Source organism: Carica papaya, chromosome 3, assembly GCF_054855325.1.
Source record: "Carica papaya isolate Zhongbai chromosome 3, ASM5485532v1, whole genome shotgun sequence".
Taxonomy (NCBI): Eukaryota; Viridiplantae; Streptophyta; class Magnoliopsida; order Brassicales; family Caricaceae; genus Carica; species Carica papaya.
In genome coordinates, this window is record NC_142311.1 from 2221531 (window position 1) to 2241433 (window position 19903).

Sequence of the window (19903 nt, forward strand, 5' to 3'; positions counted from 1 at the left end):
GCTTGGATCCTTGTTGATTTGGGTTTCTTCTTAGTTGGAGAATGCCATTAATTTTGCTATTTGTTTTAGTTCTTTATTAAAAGTATGATTAGGTTTTCTAATCATTTTATTTTGTTTTCAGAACAATGTTTTCAGAAACAAGATCTTAAAACTGTTTTGTTATTTTTATTACGAACGTATTTGGGTAGCTTTGAATTTTATACTTAAAATTTCTAAATACTTGGCATTGTGGTAGTCCATTTGACTGAATGTACTTCAATTTTAAACGTTTTTATGTTATATTTTTAAGATTAAAAAACCAAAAGGTCAGAGCATGTGAAAAACAGTAGAAAACATGCTTCTTAAGTTAGTTTCGAAAGACAGAATCTTGTTGTAAGAATCAGCAGACAGAAGGAAACAAATGTCAAATGCTAGCTACCTTAAATCTGTTGGTTCTTGAACTGACAACAAACACTTTCGGATAATCTTTATTCTGAACTCAGTCGGTGCTGTTGAAGACGATTTTTTTGTATGAATTACATATACGAGATGAGTTTGTGTGTGTCTATGGTACTCCCAACTCAGTGATCCCATTATCCCGTAGTCATTCTTGTTTCGCACCCTTACAGGTGCAATTATGCAGGATTTGATTTAAACATCGTTTCATAAAATGGTAAGTTGCTAAATATGGCTTGTAAGTCAGGGTCTTGTGTTGCTCAGGCTCCAAATGGATACATTTACCAAACTTGTTAGAAACTTGATCACGTTTTCTCCTTACACAAATTGCCTGTATTTTTGTACTGAGGCATGTGGACCATGTGGTTAGAGACAATACTCATCATGACTTCGATGATTTCTCATATGCATTCAATTCAATATGTGTTTTTAGGCCTGCAATGGCATCAGTCCACAGCAAGTAGTTAGGGTTAGATTTGTGTTGATTTAGCAAAAACAAACAGGGCCTTTCCCCACCTTAGTTAGGGTGAGATTTTAATCCTTAGCTTTTATCTTACGTTTAAAAAAAGTTAAAGAGAGATAGACAGAGACTAGCAGGACCTCAAAAGAAGAGTGGAAGACCCACTTGTGTGCCTCAAAGATCCAACAAAATTGAAAAGGGAAAATTGTACCTGTTACTTAGGCTATCGCTACTTTTCTTCTTCTACGGGCAAATAATAACCAATTCATGTTTCTTATCCTGCCCACCGACTATGCCTCACGTGTAGCTCGGTTAAAGACCCTCGTGGAGTTGAAGCTTTGTGCCACCAAAACAGAATATCGAGTTTATTTGAATGTCTTCTTGTTTTGAATCCTATTTCATAGAAGACACACTTCTGTAAGTAATAAGGAAGCACATTACTTAACTAAAATTCAGGTGTGTGTTCGTTCTAATTTCTATTTATGCTCTCAGAACTCTCTCTCAAATGACTAAATATATTTACTGTATTCGCTGAGTTATGCTTGCTTAGAAAAAGAAGATTCCTCTTGAATCAATTTTATGTACTTAGATCAAATTTTTCGCTCAAAAATTACATAGATGCAATCTATTATACTGATTACATCAGACTGTATTTAAGATTTTATCATTATTATGTTATTTCCAAAAACGTTTTAACGCCGGAAAAAAGTATCGATACTTGTTAACTCCATTAATTTCACTCATTGAGTTGATCTTAGAAGTTGGATATTATTAGGGCCGAGAGGTACGAAATGAATTTAAAAATGGAGAGATACAAGTGCTTGGGAAGTTTTATCAGAATTCTGATCCTTTTACTGCTTCGGTTCAAATCTTAATGCCATTCAAACCTACAACTGTTCAATAGCCTACATATATGTATATATATGTATGTAAAGTGAGTTTGCTAAGCCAGAAAATTTGAGAAAGATTCTAAAGAGATTTGACAAAATGCTTGAGAACAAAAAAAGACATTTATGTTGTTATATGTTTATACGTGCGTATGTACAATATTCTTATAGCCATTTCTTGACATGTCTCGGTTAGACCATTCTTCTTGGTCACTCTGTATTCTCTTGATTTTGGTATATATTTGGTCTGTTGGCTACTTTTATGTAAAAATAAAAATGTGTTTGATCACCTGACATTAAAAGGACAAAATTAATTAGAACATTAAGAAAAGCTTAAATCGATCGATATAATTTTTTATAAGAATATGTTTTGAGCTTGATTTATTATTCATTTTCAAGTTTTAATTATAATTATTCATTAATATTAATATACAAAATTAAAATATAATATTTTGAATTATCACCGTTCGTGCATTATATAGATTTTGACCTTCGTGTTTAAAAAAATAAATAAATAACGGTTTAAACTCAAACAAACTTTGATCATATACTATAAAATTAATATAAAGATATAATTGTATAATGAATAATATGAAATAGAAAATAAACCAAAAGTAAAGTTGGCTCAATAAAGTAGAGAGAAGAATTACAAAAAGTATGGAGAGTGTTTATTTTATAAAAATATTACAAAGTGGGATAAAATGTTGCCCATTAAATTATGCTTTATACGTTTTCAAGATTTAATTTATGATATTAAATAAAGATGGATTGAATAATGTCAAACATAATATTAATTTCACATTCAACACGAGAGTTGCATTTCAATCAATTTTTTAATTTTATGTTTATTTTATAATAAATTATAAACTCGAATCAGTCTAAACATTTTTACATATTATATTATTGGTAAAAATTTATAGTTACTATAAATTTATACGAGTTATATAATTAATAAAATATTTATATTTTTTTATACTAAAAATGATTTATTATTATAAAATATCAAATAATTATTACATAAAATATAGTATATTCAAGACATTACATTTATTTTCAAATAAAAATGAAAGCCAAAAAAAAAAAAATCACATTATTTATTAACAGAAAAACATTTTACATTTTTATGAAATGAAAATTTCATTTAAAAATAGAAGGAATTATAGTCACTAATTGGATTCATAATTTTAGGTCGAGGTTCAATTCACCCATGAATTGGATTTTGGATATATAGTTATAGCCCATTTTTTGGTTGACCATTTTTTAATGAATTCCCACCTAAAAAATTACATAAATATACATATATGGTAGCATATACACACGTGTGTGTGTATATATATATATATATATTTATATATTTATATATATAGCCACAACCAGAAGCACTAACAAACATTCACCCATATAAAAAAATCAAGTCAACCAACACGTACGGGAAAAATCAATCTTATTTATAATAATAATAATTAAGTTACTTAAAATTGCTATTTAATTATTAAATTTAGTGCAAATTACAATTTTATTGATTTAGGTTATTAGAATTTTTACATTTTGAGCATTCTTTGCCCAATAGTTAAATATATTATTATCATTTTGGTAATTCCATTATGTTCTAATATTTTTAATTTCTGTTTTTATGGTTTTTTGATTTATTAAAACTAGAATTTTAATATATATCCAATGAAATTTAAGATAAAATACCAAAAAAAAAATAATAATAGAAATTTAAATAAAAATTACGTTATAGTTGTAAGTTAATTATATTTAAAATTTATTATTGTAATTTTAAAGCTTAGCAAGTGAGAAAGGAAGTATATGGAATTAAATATAATTACATACCAAATATTAAATTATTAATAATTAGTATTTAGAGAACATGTAAAAAATAGAATGTGTTTGAATTAATTGTAAAGCAAAAAATTTATGTGAAATAAAAAAAAAATTAAAACAAACGAAATATCAAAGTTTTATTAACAAATAAAGAGTTTTAAATAAATGTGATAAAACTAAATTAGGAAGAGAAAAATTGAACTTTATCAACAAATTTATTATGGGAGTATACATACAGTGTATATATATATATATAGATTAATATGGTGTGAATTTAAATAATTTATCATAATTTTTTTATCAAAATAAAAATAATTAAGTTAAAAGATTTGAGAAACTTTTTTTTTTTTTTTTATAAATAAAACAAAGATATGAAATTAGTGAAATATTAATATATAAAATAATAATGGAAAATATAATGAGATTAGCGAAATATTAATTATTAATTAATTAGAATAATAATAAATATTAATGAAATATTTAAGGGAAAAAAAAATATATTTTTTCTAAGACGAGAGAGAAAAGTCCAAATTTCGGCACTTTCCCTTCTTCAGTTTGTTTTGAGAGAGAGAGAGAGAGAGAGAGAGAGAGAGAGGAAACATCACGCATTTTGCCCCTTCTCTGCTCGTTCAAAGCATTTTTAGAGAGAGAAACTCAAGCTTTCTCTCTCTAAAACCTCCCTCAAAAAACCTCTGAATCTTCAGTGAGAAAGTAAAAGAGAACCGTTTTTATCTTTCACTTTATTCCGAGGAATAGTAACAGTGCAGGTCTTATTTTTTAGTGTTTTGTATTTTATTATAAATATATTTTTGCAACGGAAAGCGAACTGAGGAAAGAGAAGAGGGGAGGGAGGAGAACATGGAGTTTGTGGGCAAAACCTTGAAGAAAGAGTTCAAAGGACTCGGTGTTGTATCGGCAACCGTCCGATCATATGATTCATCTACTGGTTTGTTCGAGATCGTCGCCGAGGATGGCCGTTTGGAGGAGCTTGAGTTCTCAGAGGTAGCTTCTCTCGTAATGGAAGGACGGGAAACAGCCGCCGCCGCCGAAGGAGAGCAGCCAGTCCAAGTGAAGCCGCGGGTCGGCCGCAAGCCTAAGAAGCGTCGCCGAGTCGAGAGGAAGCGCGAATCCCCTGGGAATTCAGGTAATGAAGTAGTCCAGGAAAATAATGGACTTGTCGTTTCCACTCATGGAAATTTCGGCATGAATGTGGACTCGAATTATGGTTTAGTGGAGAATTTCGGGGGGAATGATCGTGTTGATTTGAACCGTGGGTTTCAACAAACCCAAGGGATGGAGCGTGAGCCTAGTAGCAGGGATTTGAATGGAAATGTCACCAGTTTGAGAAATGACATTGATTTAAATGCTGGTTTGAATTTGAATTTGAATGATGGGGTTGATTCCGGTGACTGGGTTAACGTAAATGTGGATTATGAGGAAGGTTTTCGTAACAAGAGGAGGGACTATATTGATTTGAATTTGGACGTTAATTGTGATGTGGATGAAGTTGGTGGCTCTATTCTGGATTGCAAGAAGGAATATGGGTTTGATTTGAATTTAGAGGTCGAAGAAGATGTTAATAAGGATGAAGGCCCAGTGAAATCAAATTCTGCTTCACTGGTTGAAGAAATAGGTAAGCAAGATAGAACTTATGTCAAAGATGGTATTGCTAATGGGGAACTCAAGGAAGTTAATGTGGCTGGAGTTTCATGTTTAGGATTGGTCCAAGAGATCAAAAAGGAAAATGGTATTTCAGGCAAAGATAATCATGTCCATGATTGTGATGGAGTTCAGCTGAAGGACGGTTTATCTGAATCAGCCACGAAGGTAATTGATGGTTCTCAATCTAACATGGGAAACTCCGATGAACCAGGGAATGGGAGGAGGAAAAGAAGAAAAATTTTGGATAAGTCAACTGTTTTGGCTGGACAGGCATTGAGAAGAAGTTCTCGTAGAATGTCTTCCACAAATCACACTGTAAGCACAATTACATCTTATATTGCTAATGATTTATCAACGTCTCCTGCAGTTAGTGGTGTAACAGAGGAGAAAACGGTGATTCCAGCTCAGGATGGAGCTGAGGAGCCTGTTGTTCTTCCCCTTAAGCTGCAGTTGCCTCCTTCCTCAAAACATTTAAATTTAGATGGAATTCCTATACTTGATGTTTTCTCAATCTATGCTTGCTTGAGGTCATTTAGTACTTTACTCTTTTTAAGTCCTTTTGAGTTGGAGGATTTTGTGGCAGCACTGAGGTGCCAGTATCCTAGCTCATTAATTGATTCCATCCATGTTGCCCTTCTGCAAACTCTGAGAAAGGATTTGGAGCTCCTGTCTAACGAAGGTTATCAATCTGCTACAGATTGCCTGAGGTACTTCTCTTACCTTTTTTTGTATATTATTCTGGTCTATCATGTTAAGGCTATATAATTTTCCAATGTTCTTTGGAGTTTTTCCTTTGTGGCTTTTGTATAATGGTTGATCTATTAATGCAGGAGTCTTAATTGGGATTTTTTGGACCCCATTACATGGCCTCTTTTCATGGTTGAGTATCTACTGATTCATGGTTCAGGATTGAGAGCTGATTTCGATCTTGGTCGTTTGAAAATATTCCAAAATGACTACTACAAACAACCTGCAGTTTTGAAGGTTGAGATGCTTCGGTGTTTGTGTGATGATATGATTGAGGTTGAGGCCATAAGATCAGAGCTTAACAGAAGATCGTTGGAGCTTGAAATGGACTTTGATCGGAATGGGAACATTGAGTATAGCAAGAAAAGGAGAAACATAACATATATTTCTGGTTTCTCAAGTTTGACTAATGAGGTTATTGATGATGTCTCTGACTGGAATAGTGATGAATGTTGCCTTTGTAAGATGGATGGGAACTTATTATGCTGTGATGGCTGTCCTGCTGCTTATCATTCAAAGTGTGTAGGTGTGTCCAGTCATCTTTTACCAGAGGGTGATTGGTATTGCCCTGAGTGTGCTTTTGACAGACATAAGTCTTGGATGAAGCCTCTTAAATTACGAGGAGCAGAAATTTTGGGAATTGATCCTCATGGTCGGCAATATTTTAGCAGTTGTGGTTACTTGTTGGTGTAAGTTTGTTTTATCCATTATGTCGACATAGGTCATATTGATCTTTAATAATGCTATATCAGTAGAGTGTCTGTTCGACTGATTGAGCTCTATCTGTTGTCATTTTTTTTTTGAAACAACTGTTGTCATTTTTTTTAATATAAAATATTGTTTGTTGCAACCAAAGAATTAGGAAGTTAAAAGTTTTGACATTGTAGTGGCACAAATTTTAAGCCACATCTCGTTGCCATGTGGCACTGCTCCAAATTGCTATTTCTAGAACTTTACGTGCTTATTGCATTAAATAATCATTTACTGATTTAAGTTGGTAAGAAATTTTTTCGTCTGTGGTATTTATGTGCTTATTGCATTAAATAATCATTTACCAAGTTGAGTTGGTAAGAATTTTATTTGTTTGTGTGGTATCTTACATAGGTGTCAGTGTATGCATGCAGGGGTGTATAGTGAATTAGAAATATATGTTAATTTGTGTAGGTACGACAATAATGACACAGACGAAATATTTTGTTTTAGTCTTGTTTTCACCATATTTAGTCTTTAAAATTTTCTCATGAGGATCCTATGCAACTCGTCTGAAGCTCAGTGAATGGGCTCTCGGAGGACAATGGTTATAAATATTAGGTTTTGAGTTATTTTAGGAACACTGGTTCTTTAATAGTTCGAGCAAATGACTGCTATGAGATATTGTAATTTTCCATTTTTTATGCTGCTCAATTTCCTGAAATGCAACGCATGTTATACAAAGTACATTAAAATGTGCAAAAATATTCTTCTAGAAAGAATGTGATATTATAATCCATTGCTTATGTGATCCTGGGTTGTGGAAAATAAGATATGGTTTGTTAAAGAAGACATATACTACTTGCTGTTGAAAAAGATACCCTGTAGAGAGTAATGCTCTTCATCTGCATAATTTCAAAAGAGAATTAGCTTTCTTTAAATGCACTTTATTAGTTTTAAATTTCTATAGAAGAAAATGCTGGGGTGTCGTGGACGCATTTGTAGGACGCAAATATGAGAGGCACGATAAGAAGCAAAACAGTGGTTAAATAAGAGGTTGAAGTTCAATTAAATATGAAATTTTAATTAGTTTTAGATTCTTAAATAATATATGATTTCCTATTAGTATTATGATTCTTAAATAATATAAGATTTCCTATATTTTCGTAAAGTATTCCTACTTAGACTTAGATTAATATTCTTAATTAGATTTAGATTAGTATTCCTAACTAAGATCATATTCCTAAGTAGGGTATTTCCTAATTAGAGTCGGATTCTAAGATTTTAAACCTCTATTTAAAGACGCATTTTTGCTAGTAACGAAATAAGTCAGAATTATTTCCGAAACTACGAGGTGAGATCTCTCTCAAACGAGATCTAACGTAGTAGCTTCCCTTTGATGAGTTGTAATCTATGTACACAAAATAGATTGCTCTTTTAATAAGAAAAAAAAGTATTAACACTTTGCTACGATTTGACTTTGTTGTTAATCGTCTGATGACTCAATCCTTAATCATGGAGTGTAATATGGAGATTTTTGAAATAGAAGTCTGCCATGTCAAACTGCATTTAACCTATAATGTGCCTAAAGGTTTGCTGCTCTCTCTCGTTCTGTTAGGCAAGGATATCTTGACTTGTCTCGGTTTAACCAACTCCATTTTCTTTAGTTCTTTTACCAAACACCATTGGTAGTAGACCATTGTGCTGTGTGCATGATAGTCCAGAGCTCCAAATATTCAATGAGATCTGCCTTCCATATTGTCTTTGTTCTCTATCAGCATATGGACGTTGATTTGATGGTCCTTAACACTTACAAAGAATTATTTAATATTTTTCTCTTGTGAAACATTCTGAAGGAGTTAATCAAGCCTTTCTCTAGGGGCCCAGTTGGTTGTGATTGGACATGGACGATGCAGTTCAGTGTCTTTCACTTCGTAAATAGGTTCATCTTAGCCGTTATGGATAAAGAATGTTGCTTTTGACATGTTTATTACCCTTTTCAGAACTGATGATGTTGATAGAGATATTCTGAAATAAAAGCTTCTTGTACACCTCTGGGACAATAATAAGATATTTTTTTTATTGATAGTTCTAGCATAGTGTCTCTATATACTTCCTGACTTCGAACGTGCCTCAAACTAGTTCCTCGCCTAGTGTTTCAAGAAATTTAGTAGAGATGGATGCTCTAAAATAGATCTGTAACAACGATATATAAGAGATTTTGAATGGCACCATAGTAAAATTTTCTATGTGCTTGGCTATTGGCCACCAACAAACCTTTTGACCTTGACAAATCAATTGGGTGCTCAAAATTGGGGGTTAAACAGGTCACTTATTTGAAGTTATAGATGATTTGACCTATTGAAAGTTCTGGTTCAGTTGTTTCTGAATTTGTTGCTATATCTTTTGAGACAAAGTTAGGAGTAGGACTCAAACACGAGTCATCAGCTCAACTGAAAGAGTGTCATGCCATCTGAGCTATATGCTCTTGGTAAATCTAGTGCCATTTTAAAAGTTTATTTGAGATCTCTGTTTTTTTTTTGTTTCACTTTTCTGATTAAGCATGGCAGTGAAGATTTTTTAAATCCTCTTGTGCTTTTGTAGGTTTTCACTTGTGTATTGTTGTGCGTATCATCATCATCTCTTTATTAATAAACTCATAAAAAGAATTCTCAAAACTTGTCACATTTTCTTTGCGAGGTGTCAGTTTTAATGATATACAACAGTTTCAACTCTTCTTCTGGTTATAGTTGCTTCAACTTTTAGTTTGATGCCATGTTCTGTGAACTTGCAGGATAGATACATGTGATGTTCAATCATCATTTAATTACTACCATAAGAATGATCTGAATGGTGTTCTTGCTGTGTTAAAGACTTCTGATGTTCTTTATGGTGGCATAACCAAGGCAATTTACAGGCAGTGGGATATACCTGTTGGCTCAAATAGAGCAGCCAATACTTTGAACTCCCATTACTCTGTTAGCACAGATGCAATTTTGAAGGAACAGATTCCTGGCATTGCCAAGACTCCAGCACCTTTGACATCTTCAGGAGTAGGTTCAGTTAAGAATGAGGCCGTTGATGACGGAAAAGTTGAGGGAAAGTTTGTTCTGGGATCTTCTGCTCATCTTTTATTTGGGGTCTCAAAGCCTATGAATCCATCAGATCCGGCTACTTCAACAGAAGTTCCATACTTGAGTTCTGAAGGCTCAGCTGAAACTACGCAAGCAGGTCCTCATGACCATAATTTCCTGAAACAAGCGCATGGCACTTATGGTATGCCAGTTGATTTTCTAAATCATTCGGAAGCTCCAAATCTTGGAGATTGCTTTTTGATATCTAGCAGCTTAGATATGGGACAAGGGTCAAGTTACATCAACTGTTACAGTTTTGCTTGGATAACCTCCTTAATTGGAGTGGATTTGATGGGCAAATCATCAGACAAGCCAAAGCAAACGTCCATGAAAACAGAGGAGGAAATCATTTCAATACAGATGAAGGCCATTTTGAAACGGTCCAAAAGACTTTCTTTTCCAAATATCTGGAATGAGAATGAAGATGCAGTGATGGAAAAATGTGGCTGGTGTTTTTCCTGCAAAGGTCCCGACGACCATGCAGATTGCTTATTCAACATGTGCATGGGTCTTGTTCGGGAACTTCCTGAAAGTGAGAGGGCTGAACTTCAATCAAAGAGGAACAAGAAGGGCCATCTTATAGATGCTATATGCCATATTCTTTCCATTGAAAGTCGTTTGCATGGACTGTTGCTGGGTCCATGGTTGACTCCAAACTATTCCAAGCTTTGGCGTAAAAGTGTTGTCAAGGCATCAAGTGTTTCGTGCTTGAAACATTTATTGCTCACAGTGAGTGTTTTTCCTTTGTTTCCTAGTATTGCCATTTAGTTTATGGCTGCTGTTATCTGTGGACTTGAAATCAACTCTAAATTGAATGATTGACATATAGCACCAGTCTTTGATCTGTTATACTCGGAACTTCATGCAAAAATCTGATTTCTGTTTATTCTTTTCTAATTGTATCTTCAGTCAGGGTTTTTTGTGATATGAGATTAGCATAAAGTGGTTGTTATGAAATTTTCTTGATGTGTAAGTGTTGGATTGTCCTGGTTCTCGATCTCATCTGGTTGGAGCTGGGTCTGTCCTTGGCATGATATATCTCTACATAGTCCTTCTATGCAACCATGTTACGTCTTTATACCTTTGTGTTTAATTTATACCTTATTTGTATTTATACAGTTAGAGGCGAATTTGCATCGCCTGGCACTTTCAGCAGAGTGGTTGAAGCATGTGGATTCATTTGTTACGATGGGTTCAGCTTCTCATGTTGTAGTTACTTCATTGCGTGCATCTTCAAGGAATGGCGTTGGCAGAAAAAGAGGCAGATTGTCTGATTCTGAGAATAACCATACTTCAAATGCTGGTGGCGGATTAAGTATGTGTTGGTGGAGGGGTGGCAGGCTTTCCCGTCAGCTGTTTAGTTGGAAGACTGTGCCTAGTTCCTTGGCATCAAAGGCTGCTAGACAAGGTCAGAAATTTCTTATATTCCTTGTAAACATTTTTGCAATTGAACTGTTTAAAATTTTGTTAACTGAGTAACTATTCTGAATTTGTTTTAAGTTTGAACTTTTGTAGCTGGTTGTGTGAAGATTCCGGGAATATTTTATCCAGAGAGTTCAGACTTCCCAAAACGAAGCAGATATGTTGCATGGCGAGCTGCTGTTGAGTCATCTTCAAGTGTTGAACAACTTGCTTTCCAGGTCAGTTGTTTGGCATTTCCTTTTTTTGGAGATTATAACTTGAAAAGTAATACTATTCAGCATTTCATCTTTTTGGGATTGAAAGTTTAATCATCAAATTACAGCAAAAGACTGGTGCAGAAACATGAAACCAAGATTGGACTTCAGGAGGATGTGAAATTTTGGAATGAAAAAGAAGCAGTTACTTTTTATATTATGCACCCACATGAATAAGTAAGCAATAAACTTTCTAGAATAGTAATGATGGGATGAGAACAAGCAACACCTTTTGATTGGATTAGAAGGGTGGCTGACCAATTTGTCTCATTGCATTAATAAGCTGTTGAAGAATAAGTAAAAAAACGTGTTTGGTTAGTATATATTTATTCAACTTATTAATTCTACATTAACTTATTAATTCTACATTAATGCGTACTTGGTCAAGAGTGTTTATAAATTAAAAAGGTGATAAAATGACTAAACAGGAAACATAATAATGATTTTATGATATCTAATAGGGAAATTTTGTTAAAAAATAGAAGAAAAATTAAGCTTTATCGCATACCTTATAAAGCTAAGAAAAAAGTTACCTGTTTTTAGCTTTTTAAGCCAAAATGCAGAAAACCCATGTAGCTTTTTTTTGGGATGCTTATTGTTGTGAGCAAGAGTGAGAAGGATTCAGTTAGCTTTCGTTCATTTGTCAAATCCTTTTATGTGACAACAGCAGCGTGGTTGCCTAGGACCAGTTTTCTTCTAGTTTTCTGACAATTCTCCCTGTTGATTATAACTCTGGAACATGATTATCCCACAATGAGCCAGAACAACTTGGAGAACTGTCATCTTGAATGCTTGGTTGGATGTAGTAGCGACATGTCCTCTCCTCTTGGTTCTTAATCTTAACCTTTTCGAAATAAATTAGCTAAATTTATGGGAATTTATGGTTATTATGCTGTCCTTTTCAGGTAAGGGAACTTGATTCCCATATCAAGTGGGATGACATTGAAAACTCACATCCTCTCTCTGTGTTAGATAAAGAAGCTAGAAAATCTATCAGGCTGTTCAAGAAGGCTATTATCCGGCGGAAGTGCTTAGAAGGAAATGGGGTAAAATACCTTCTTGATTTTGGCAAGAGAAGAGTTATCCCTGACATTGTCTTAAGAAATGGCTCCATTATTGAGGAATCCTCTAGCGAAAGGAAGAAATATTGGTTGAGTGAATCATATGTGCCCTTACATCTGATGAGAAGTTTTGAAGACAAAAGGGTTACCCGCAAGTCTGTTAAGATAAGTTCTGTAAAACTTTCTGAGTCTGGTGGACCAATGAAAAATTTTTCTAAGAAAAGAGGGTTCTCATATCTTTTCTCCAGAGCCGAAAGATCGGAGAACTATAAGTGTGGGCACTGTAATAGAGCTGTCCCTATCAGGTATTCAATTCCTGTCTTAGTCATTATAACTTTTGTTTATTTCCTGTTCTATTGTAGCGAACATTTTGATTACTGTGTTGGAATGTAGCCTGAATTCCATGAGCAGATTGGAGGGGGTAGTTCCACATTTTATTTCTGTTAATGATGTTTCTGGGGTCCCAGTATGCATTCTTATGCATACATTTCTTACTTCTAATGGTTTGTGCTTGAAAAAATTAATTAAAAAAGAAGAAACAGTTTAGAGCCTATTCCTATTCTAAATGAGCCTGTAGCTCCTTTTAAAAGGAATTATTGCTAGAAAAAACAACTTGTGTCTTATGTCCAGATTGACAAGTATGATTTTCTAATAGTCAAACATACATTTTCTTCTCAGCTTCAAGAGAAACATATTTGAAGATCAATTTTGTTTTTCTTAAGTTTAACCTAAAATCTTCATTGGTGGAACAATACTGTGGCCAAAGAACTGCAGTTTTGTAATGAGTTGTCATAATTGTTTCTATCTTTGTAAATGTGCTGCTGAGACGTGTAACCATATTCTCCTTTGGTGTCCTGTGGCTTATGATTTTGTGGACTATGGTGTATAATCTCCTGGACATCAAGTGGGCAATTGCTGGGTCGGTGAGGGATGAACTGTGGGCGTGGAAAGATTTTTATAAAAAATAAAATTTGCAAAGTTTCTTTCTTTGACTATTTTTTATGTCATTTGGAAACAACGTAATAGGAGGGTTTTTGATGGTAGAGAAGGTGAGATGATAAAAATTAGGGATAAATGGTTTCATTTTTTTGGTTCTTTGATTTTGTGTTTTGACATATATAGGAATGATGATTTTGGGAATGTTATTGACATTATTACTTCTTTGTAAATTTTTTGTACAAGAATGGCACCCCCTTGGGTGCCTTTTAATATACTTTACACTTTCTATCTCAAAAAAATAATTGTTTCTATGAGCTGCTTAGGTCCTATTTTGGTGCATCATTCTCAGATGATCTTAATGTATCTGTGAGCCTTTGAGGTGCTATTTTGATTCAAAATTTTGAAAATTTCTTTTTGAAATGGCCTCATTACGGTGAAACTCAGTTGCTTTTCTGAAAGTTCGACTTCTTGGGGGTTACTAGGTGGAATTTGCAAACTAGCTTAGGAGTTTCAGAATCAGATTGCCAGAGGGATGATTTCCTGGTTTCAACCCCTGAATCAAGTTTTATCGAATTGGCTTCTTTTCCAGTAGGCTAATTTTGTGTAGCACATTTAGAGATTGGTTCTACTTGTTTGCTGTGATATTAATCTCTCTCCTTTTTTTGTTCCATTTATTTGCTGGGATATTAATCTCTTCTCTTTCTTTTTTTTGGTATCTTTCCTTTGGGAAAAATTGGCAGGGAAGCAGTGTGTTGCCAGTACTGCGAAGGTGAGTAGCTTTGTGTCCCTGAATTACTGTGTAATAACACAATTTGTTCTTTCATAGCACAATATTTTTTAGTACTCATGGACTTGTCTTACCAGTGTCCTTTTTCCATGCATCTTACTTGTAAAAGACCCCCACTGAAAAGCAGGGATATGTTTTCTTATTTTTTTTTTTTTGTTTTTCGGGGTGGGGCTGGGGAGTGGGTTGGGTGGGTAGCTGTTGATTTTAGGGGGAAAGGTTGCATGGGAAAAAGGCTGTTTTTATATCTTTCCCTTTCAAATGCATTACATGTGTTATGGAATGTTTTAGAATCTTTGATTTGATATGTTTACTTTCATTCGGTTACCCATTTGATCTTCTATCTGTTATCTTCTGTATGAAAATGACCAGTGCTTATTTAACATCCTCTTCTGTATGAAAATGATGCATGGCATCCATATCCAACTTGATGTTTTCTTCCCATTTATTTGCAACTTTATTTTTAAATATGTCATTCAGTATGTTAAATTATCTTTCTTGCTGGTACTGGGCCATGGCAGATGCATTGATCTAGTCTTTCAGCAGTTGTAAGCTTTTCCTCATCCAAACTAGTGGAGAAATCATTACCTGTCTTTGAGTTGGCATTCTGGATCTTTGAATCCAAGCTCAAATGTTATAAAACATTTAACGAGCCAGACTCAGAAAACTGTATGATTTTTCTGATCTGCCTTCTGCAACACTATGAAATCTTTTGCCAGAGCCCCTTTCTACAGCTCACTTTGCTCTTATGCATAAATCTGTCTGAAATACAGTTAGCATTTGAGATTATGATTGAAGCCGTTAATTTTATTATTTCTTGTATGAACGTGTTATAACTAAATAGTCATATGATCATTTCTGTGCACTCCCAAATTTGAGATGTCAATGTTACTCTTTTAATTTCAGGGTTTTTCCACAAAAGACATGTCAGAAAGTCTGCTGGAGCAATTGTTTCTGAATGCACATATACATGCCACCGATGCGAGAATAGAAAACTTGTGAAGATTAGGAAAAACATAGGGAACAGTGATGGGAGAGGGAAAAGAGGCCGGAAAAGTTTGAAAAATCAACCACTAAAACAGAAAAAGGTTGCTACAGCTTGTAGGTCAGTTCGGCTAAAGAACAGCAAAAAACCGCTGGTCGGAGTGCGGTCTCTGCGTCCACGAAAGAACAAAAAGGTTGCAGCAACCTTACCTTTGCGTCGTTCTGCTAGGAGAGCCCAATACATTTCAAAGGAAGAAAATATTAGGAAGCCTGAAGGACACAAAAAAAGGGGACGAAAACCCAAAAAGTTTTCTGAAAAACAAAAGAAGAGTGTCTCTTGCCAGAAGAAGAGAACGTTGGTTTATCATAGTTACTGGCTTAATGGTCTCCTGTTGTCCAGAAAGCCAGATGATGAAAGGGTGATAAAATTTAGAAAAGAAAAATATTTTGCCCCATCTCAGAACTCGAATGGATTCCGTGATCAACCTAAATGCTCTATTTGTCAGGAAGCAGGATCTTCATCTGGCTTCAGTTACATTTCTTGTGAAATTTGCGGAGGTAATTAACGTTAATTTAGAATACTTTAGTGCATAAAATTGCTTTTAGTTATGCTCTCTATATCATAATATATTGTCCCGGTTTATCTAATGCAGAGTGGTTCCATGGAGATGCTTATGGACTTAATGCAGAGATCACGCATAAGTTGATTGGATTTAGGTGCCATGTGTGTCGTAAGAGGTCCCCTCCTGTATGCCCTCATTGTACTGAAGATCATCGAAGTTTGTCTCCAGTTGAAGAGAGTACTGATAAGAATGGCCTAAAAGATGTCGTCTTAGATAAAAACCGGGGTCTTGTGTCCCAGTTGGAGTTGGAAGTGGAAAATGGAGAATTACTTACTAATGAGAAAAGGAGTGCTGACGCACTAAAAGTTTCTAACAAGGATCTACAATCAGATATAAATCTACAGTCAGAGATACTAACATCTAACAAGAATTTTATGTTGGAGGATAAAGTGATTTCATGACATGATGTTACAGCTGTTTCATGTGATGAGGCCGAGCCTCCTTCCAGCATTATTGATGTAAATGTGATAGATACTAAATTGGGATCATTAGGATATAATAATTCAAAGGAGGATGTAATGAAGATATCAACTATCCTATATTTCCCATTGGACAGAGCCATTTTGGAGACGGTTGAGTTGAATCCACAAACATGTATGGTATCGGGTGAATTGTTCGGGAGAGAATGAAAGCAATGTAGATTAGATTACAACTTACATTTGAATTGGTGTAGCAAGACTTTGTGTAGAGAGTAGAGGTATTTGCAAGGCTAAATTACCTTTGTCTTTTAATGTTATTGAAACTCATGTTAGATTTCATAGGTACAGTGATAAAGATTCATTTGAAAATGAAAATAAAAGTTCATTTGGAAGCCATAGATCTTTTCATGACCTTGGTCAGTATTGAGGTTGTTCTCTTGATCAAATTGCTTCTAAGATTGGAAAAACCGCTTAAAGGCTGATGGATTGCTTTTCCTGGGAGGAATTTCTAGATTCCGATCCAGGTATGAAGCTTTTCTGGCTGGCATTTAGTTTGCTATGTCCCACAGCTTGCTAAACCTAAACCTTGTCATGAATTTGTAGTTGGCACAAGAAGGGATAATGTCTGATAACAAAGCTTGTCAATGGATCAATGTGTTACAAAGTGGAGTGGTAATATCTTACACTAGAACGTACTTACGTATTATGCATTTAAAATATTAATGTCCTACATTCATCAACGCAGGCTTCCCATGCACACGTGCTTTTTCTAAAAAGATTTTTTTGTTCATATGATTTGAACTATATTTCAAGAGAATATTTTTTGTTGCATTTTCACTTTTTATTTTTGTTTCATGCCTTTTTTATTCTTGCAATTGAGGAAATTATCTAATGCCGTAAATCCTCTTTTCTCTCAGCATTCATTTCCTTCTCATATATGAAATGGTTATCTGATTGCATTAACATCGTATTCCTGCAGTTAAACAATTTCTGTCACATCCCTCTCACATGCATTGCATTTTTTTATCGTTCAGAGGAAGTGTTGGTTTGATGTTAATACTTTCATATGCCTGTAAACAACTTTTACTGTAGTTGAGATGACATGCTGGTTTGATGTTCATGTTTCTACTATCACACAGTTTTATTTCATAAACAATTTGAGTGTAATTAGGATGAAATGTTGGTTTGATTTTTGATGACTTGTTAACTCTTTAAGTTGCTGTAAAAGTTCAAAAAGAACAGCCACTGGGAAATTTACTATTATGGCTGCATCTACAATTTCAGGTTTCTGTGCGCGACTTCTGTGCTATTTGTCAATTTGTGTTGACGCTTTAGTTCTTGATATTTTTGTGGGTCTTTTATATTTGGTACATTCTACAATTTTGCCTCTTTCCACTCATTTTCTGAGGTAATATTTCTAAAATATTTGAACTGTTTGATCCCTTAATTGTTACTTATTTTGCATGTTGGTCTAGTTTCAATTTCATTTTTTTATTATCTTAGATGGTCCCTTCCTGTTTATTCTTCCAGTTTCATTCTTGTCATGCCTTTTCTATTCTTGCAGTCAAGGAAATTACTACACATCCCCTTTTCTTTCAGTATTCCTTTCATTCTCACTAACAACTAGACCGTTGAGATGAAATCCTGGTTTTGATGTTCATAGTTAAGATGAAATGTAGCTCTGGTGCTTGATAATTTCATTAACTGTTTAACTGGAAATGTTGAAGAACTTATAAAATTCTGGAAAGAATAGCACAGTGTATTGCTGCATCCAAAATTTCAGGGTTCAGCCAAAGGCTGCCCCAAATTCCACTTTCTGTGATTGAATTGCTGCTTTTATACCGAGTGATTTTGTTGATCTTCCATATCTTATAACATTCCACGCTAATTTACAGTTTCATTTTCTTTTTAAGATCTTGCTAGTTCGTTCCCTTTGTTTATTTGCTGGACATGGCAGCTACAACAGATGCCTAGTTGCTCTTTCCATAGAACTTCTTCCTTTCAGGATTTTTATTTAGCATAACATCAGCTAAAGTATATGTTACTGTAGAAAGAACAAAGCCTATGTCTCAGTTTTAAAGATGTTGGCATGTCTTGGCTTTGGGAACCTGGCCCATGGTTGAGCCAAAATATGAAGTTATGACACAAAATTACGGGGTTCTGCAACTTATGCTTACTCCACTCCCCCTATTTTCACGATGGACGATTGAAAAATTTACTGTTTTAGATGAAAAAGAAAGCTTCAAATTAGTAAAGAAAAGTGATAGAGTTACAATTTAGACATCTTTAAGGAATTATTTCTCATTGTCTTCTAATTGCCAGTCTTTCGCTCTCACATAATCGTCTGTCTACATCTTGTTGATGCTCATCTGCATCTCTCCAATTTTTTGTGACACACAACTCGAGCGTTTTTGAGATCATCTTGCTTATATTGACTAACACTTTGATGCCTAAAGTAAAAAAGGATTCCGAAGAAAGATTATTGAAGAAGATAAGTTAACATTTTGATACCTATAATACATATTTTTTATAGCAAATATTTATCATGATAATGAATTGCGATCTCAGTAGATTGATGAATTACGAATAAAAATAACTAATGAAATAAAATATAATTAAATATTTACTGAACAGAAGTACAAATATTGATACATAGACAAAGAGGAAAACCTACCGATAGAAGCACCAGCTTGTACTAAATCTTCTATAATCACATTGATTCAGCAATTAACAAGTTTTGAAGGGCTACTTTTCCAAAGTTTACTTCTCTAATAAAGCAATATAATTTTTTTGATGTATAACATAACTGAAAGAGGTCTCAAGGAAGTGGAAAAAGTACTATAGAAAATAAATTATTATTTTATTAGATAATCAGTAATTTTCTTATGATATTTATAATGTTATAATTTAATTTTCGAACACTATACTTAAAAATTATTATATAGTAATTACGAAGGTTAAAAATGATTTTTTCTAAAAAAAATATCAAAAGTATTTTCAAATATGACTATTGAGAATAATAAAAATAAAAGATAAATAAAAAGAACATATTAATAAATTAATTTCTAAAATTTGATATTTATTATAATTTGATAATAAATATTTTTTTTAACTATAATTTCATTCTTTAAATTTTTCATTTGTTTTAAATTATAATTTCTTTTTATTTTGTGGTATAAAAAATTAAAATAGCTATATTATATTTGAAATTTTAAAAATAGTTTGAAAGAATAAATTTAATTAATTAATTAAATTAATAATAATATAAAAGTATTTTTTTATTATTAATTAATTTCATTTTTTTAAAATATCAAATATGATTTATTTATTTAGTTTTTTTTTGTGATAAAATATAAAAAAATTAATATTTATAGCTTATAAAAAATATTATTAATTAATTTTAACGAAAAATATTAGAAATCAAATTCTTACAATTACCAAAATTCAAGAATTGTCTAAAGAAAAAACACTAATTTCTAAAGGTCATTTCCCTCATTTACGAGCCGGGCCGGATAATCCGGACCGACCCGACGCGCCAACGAACGACATGCCCATTCGTAACAGATAAGGGACGA

The 19903-nt window shown here is 33.5% G+C and overlaps 1 protein-coding gene across 1 annotated transcript; it reads left to right on the forward strand.

The window, feature by feature from the left end:
• The first annotated feature begins 4152 nt into the window (after nt 1–4152).
• On the forward strand, nt 4153–16724 carry LOC110811903 (PHD-finger and DNA binding domain-containing protein). The gene is made up of 9 exons (XM_088215023.1): nt 4153–5978; nt 6102–6707; nt 9503–10571; nt 10962–11250; nt 11358–11482; nt 12424–12884; nt 14259–14287; nt 15209–15844; nt 15940–16724. Exons 1-9 carry the CDS (start codon nt 4468–4470, stop codon nt 16308–16310), a joined length of 5097 nt encoding a protein of 1698 aa, XP_088071149.1. The 5' UTR covers nt 4153–4467; the 3' UTR covers nt 16311–16724.
• Nucleotides 16725–19903: the final 3179 nt, after the last annotated feature.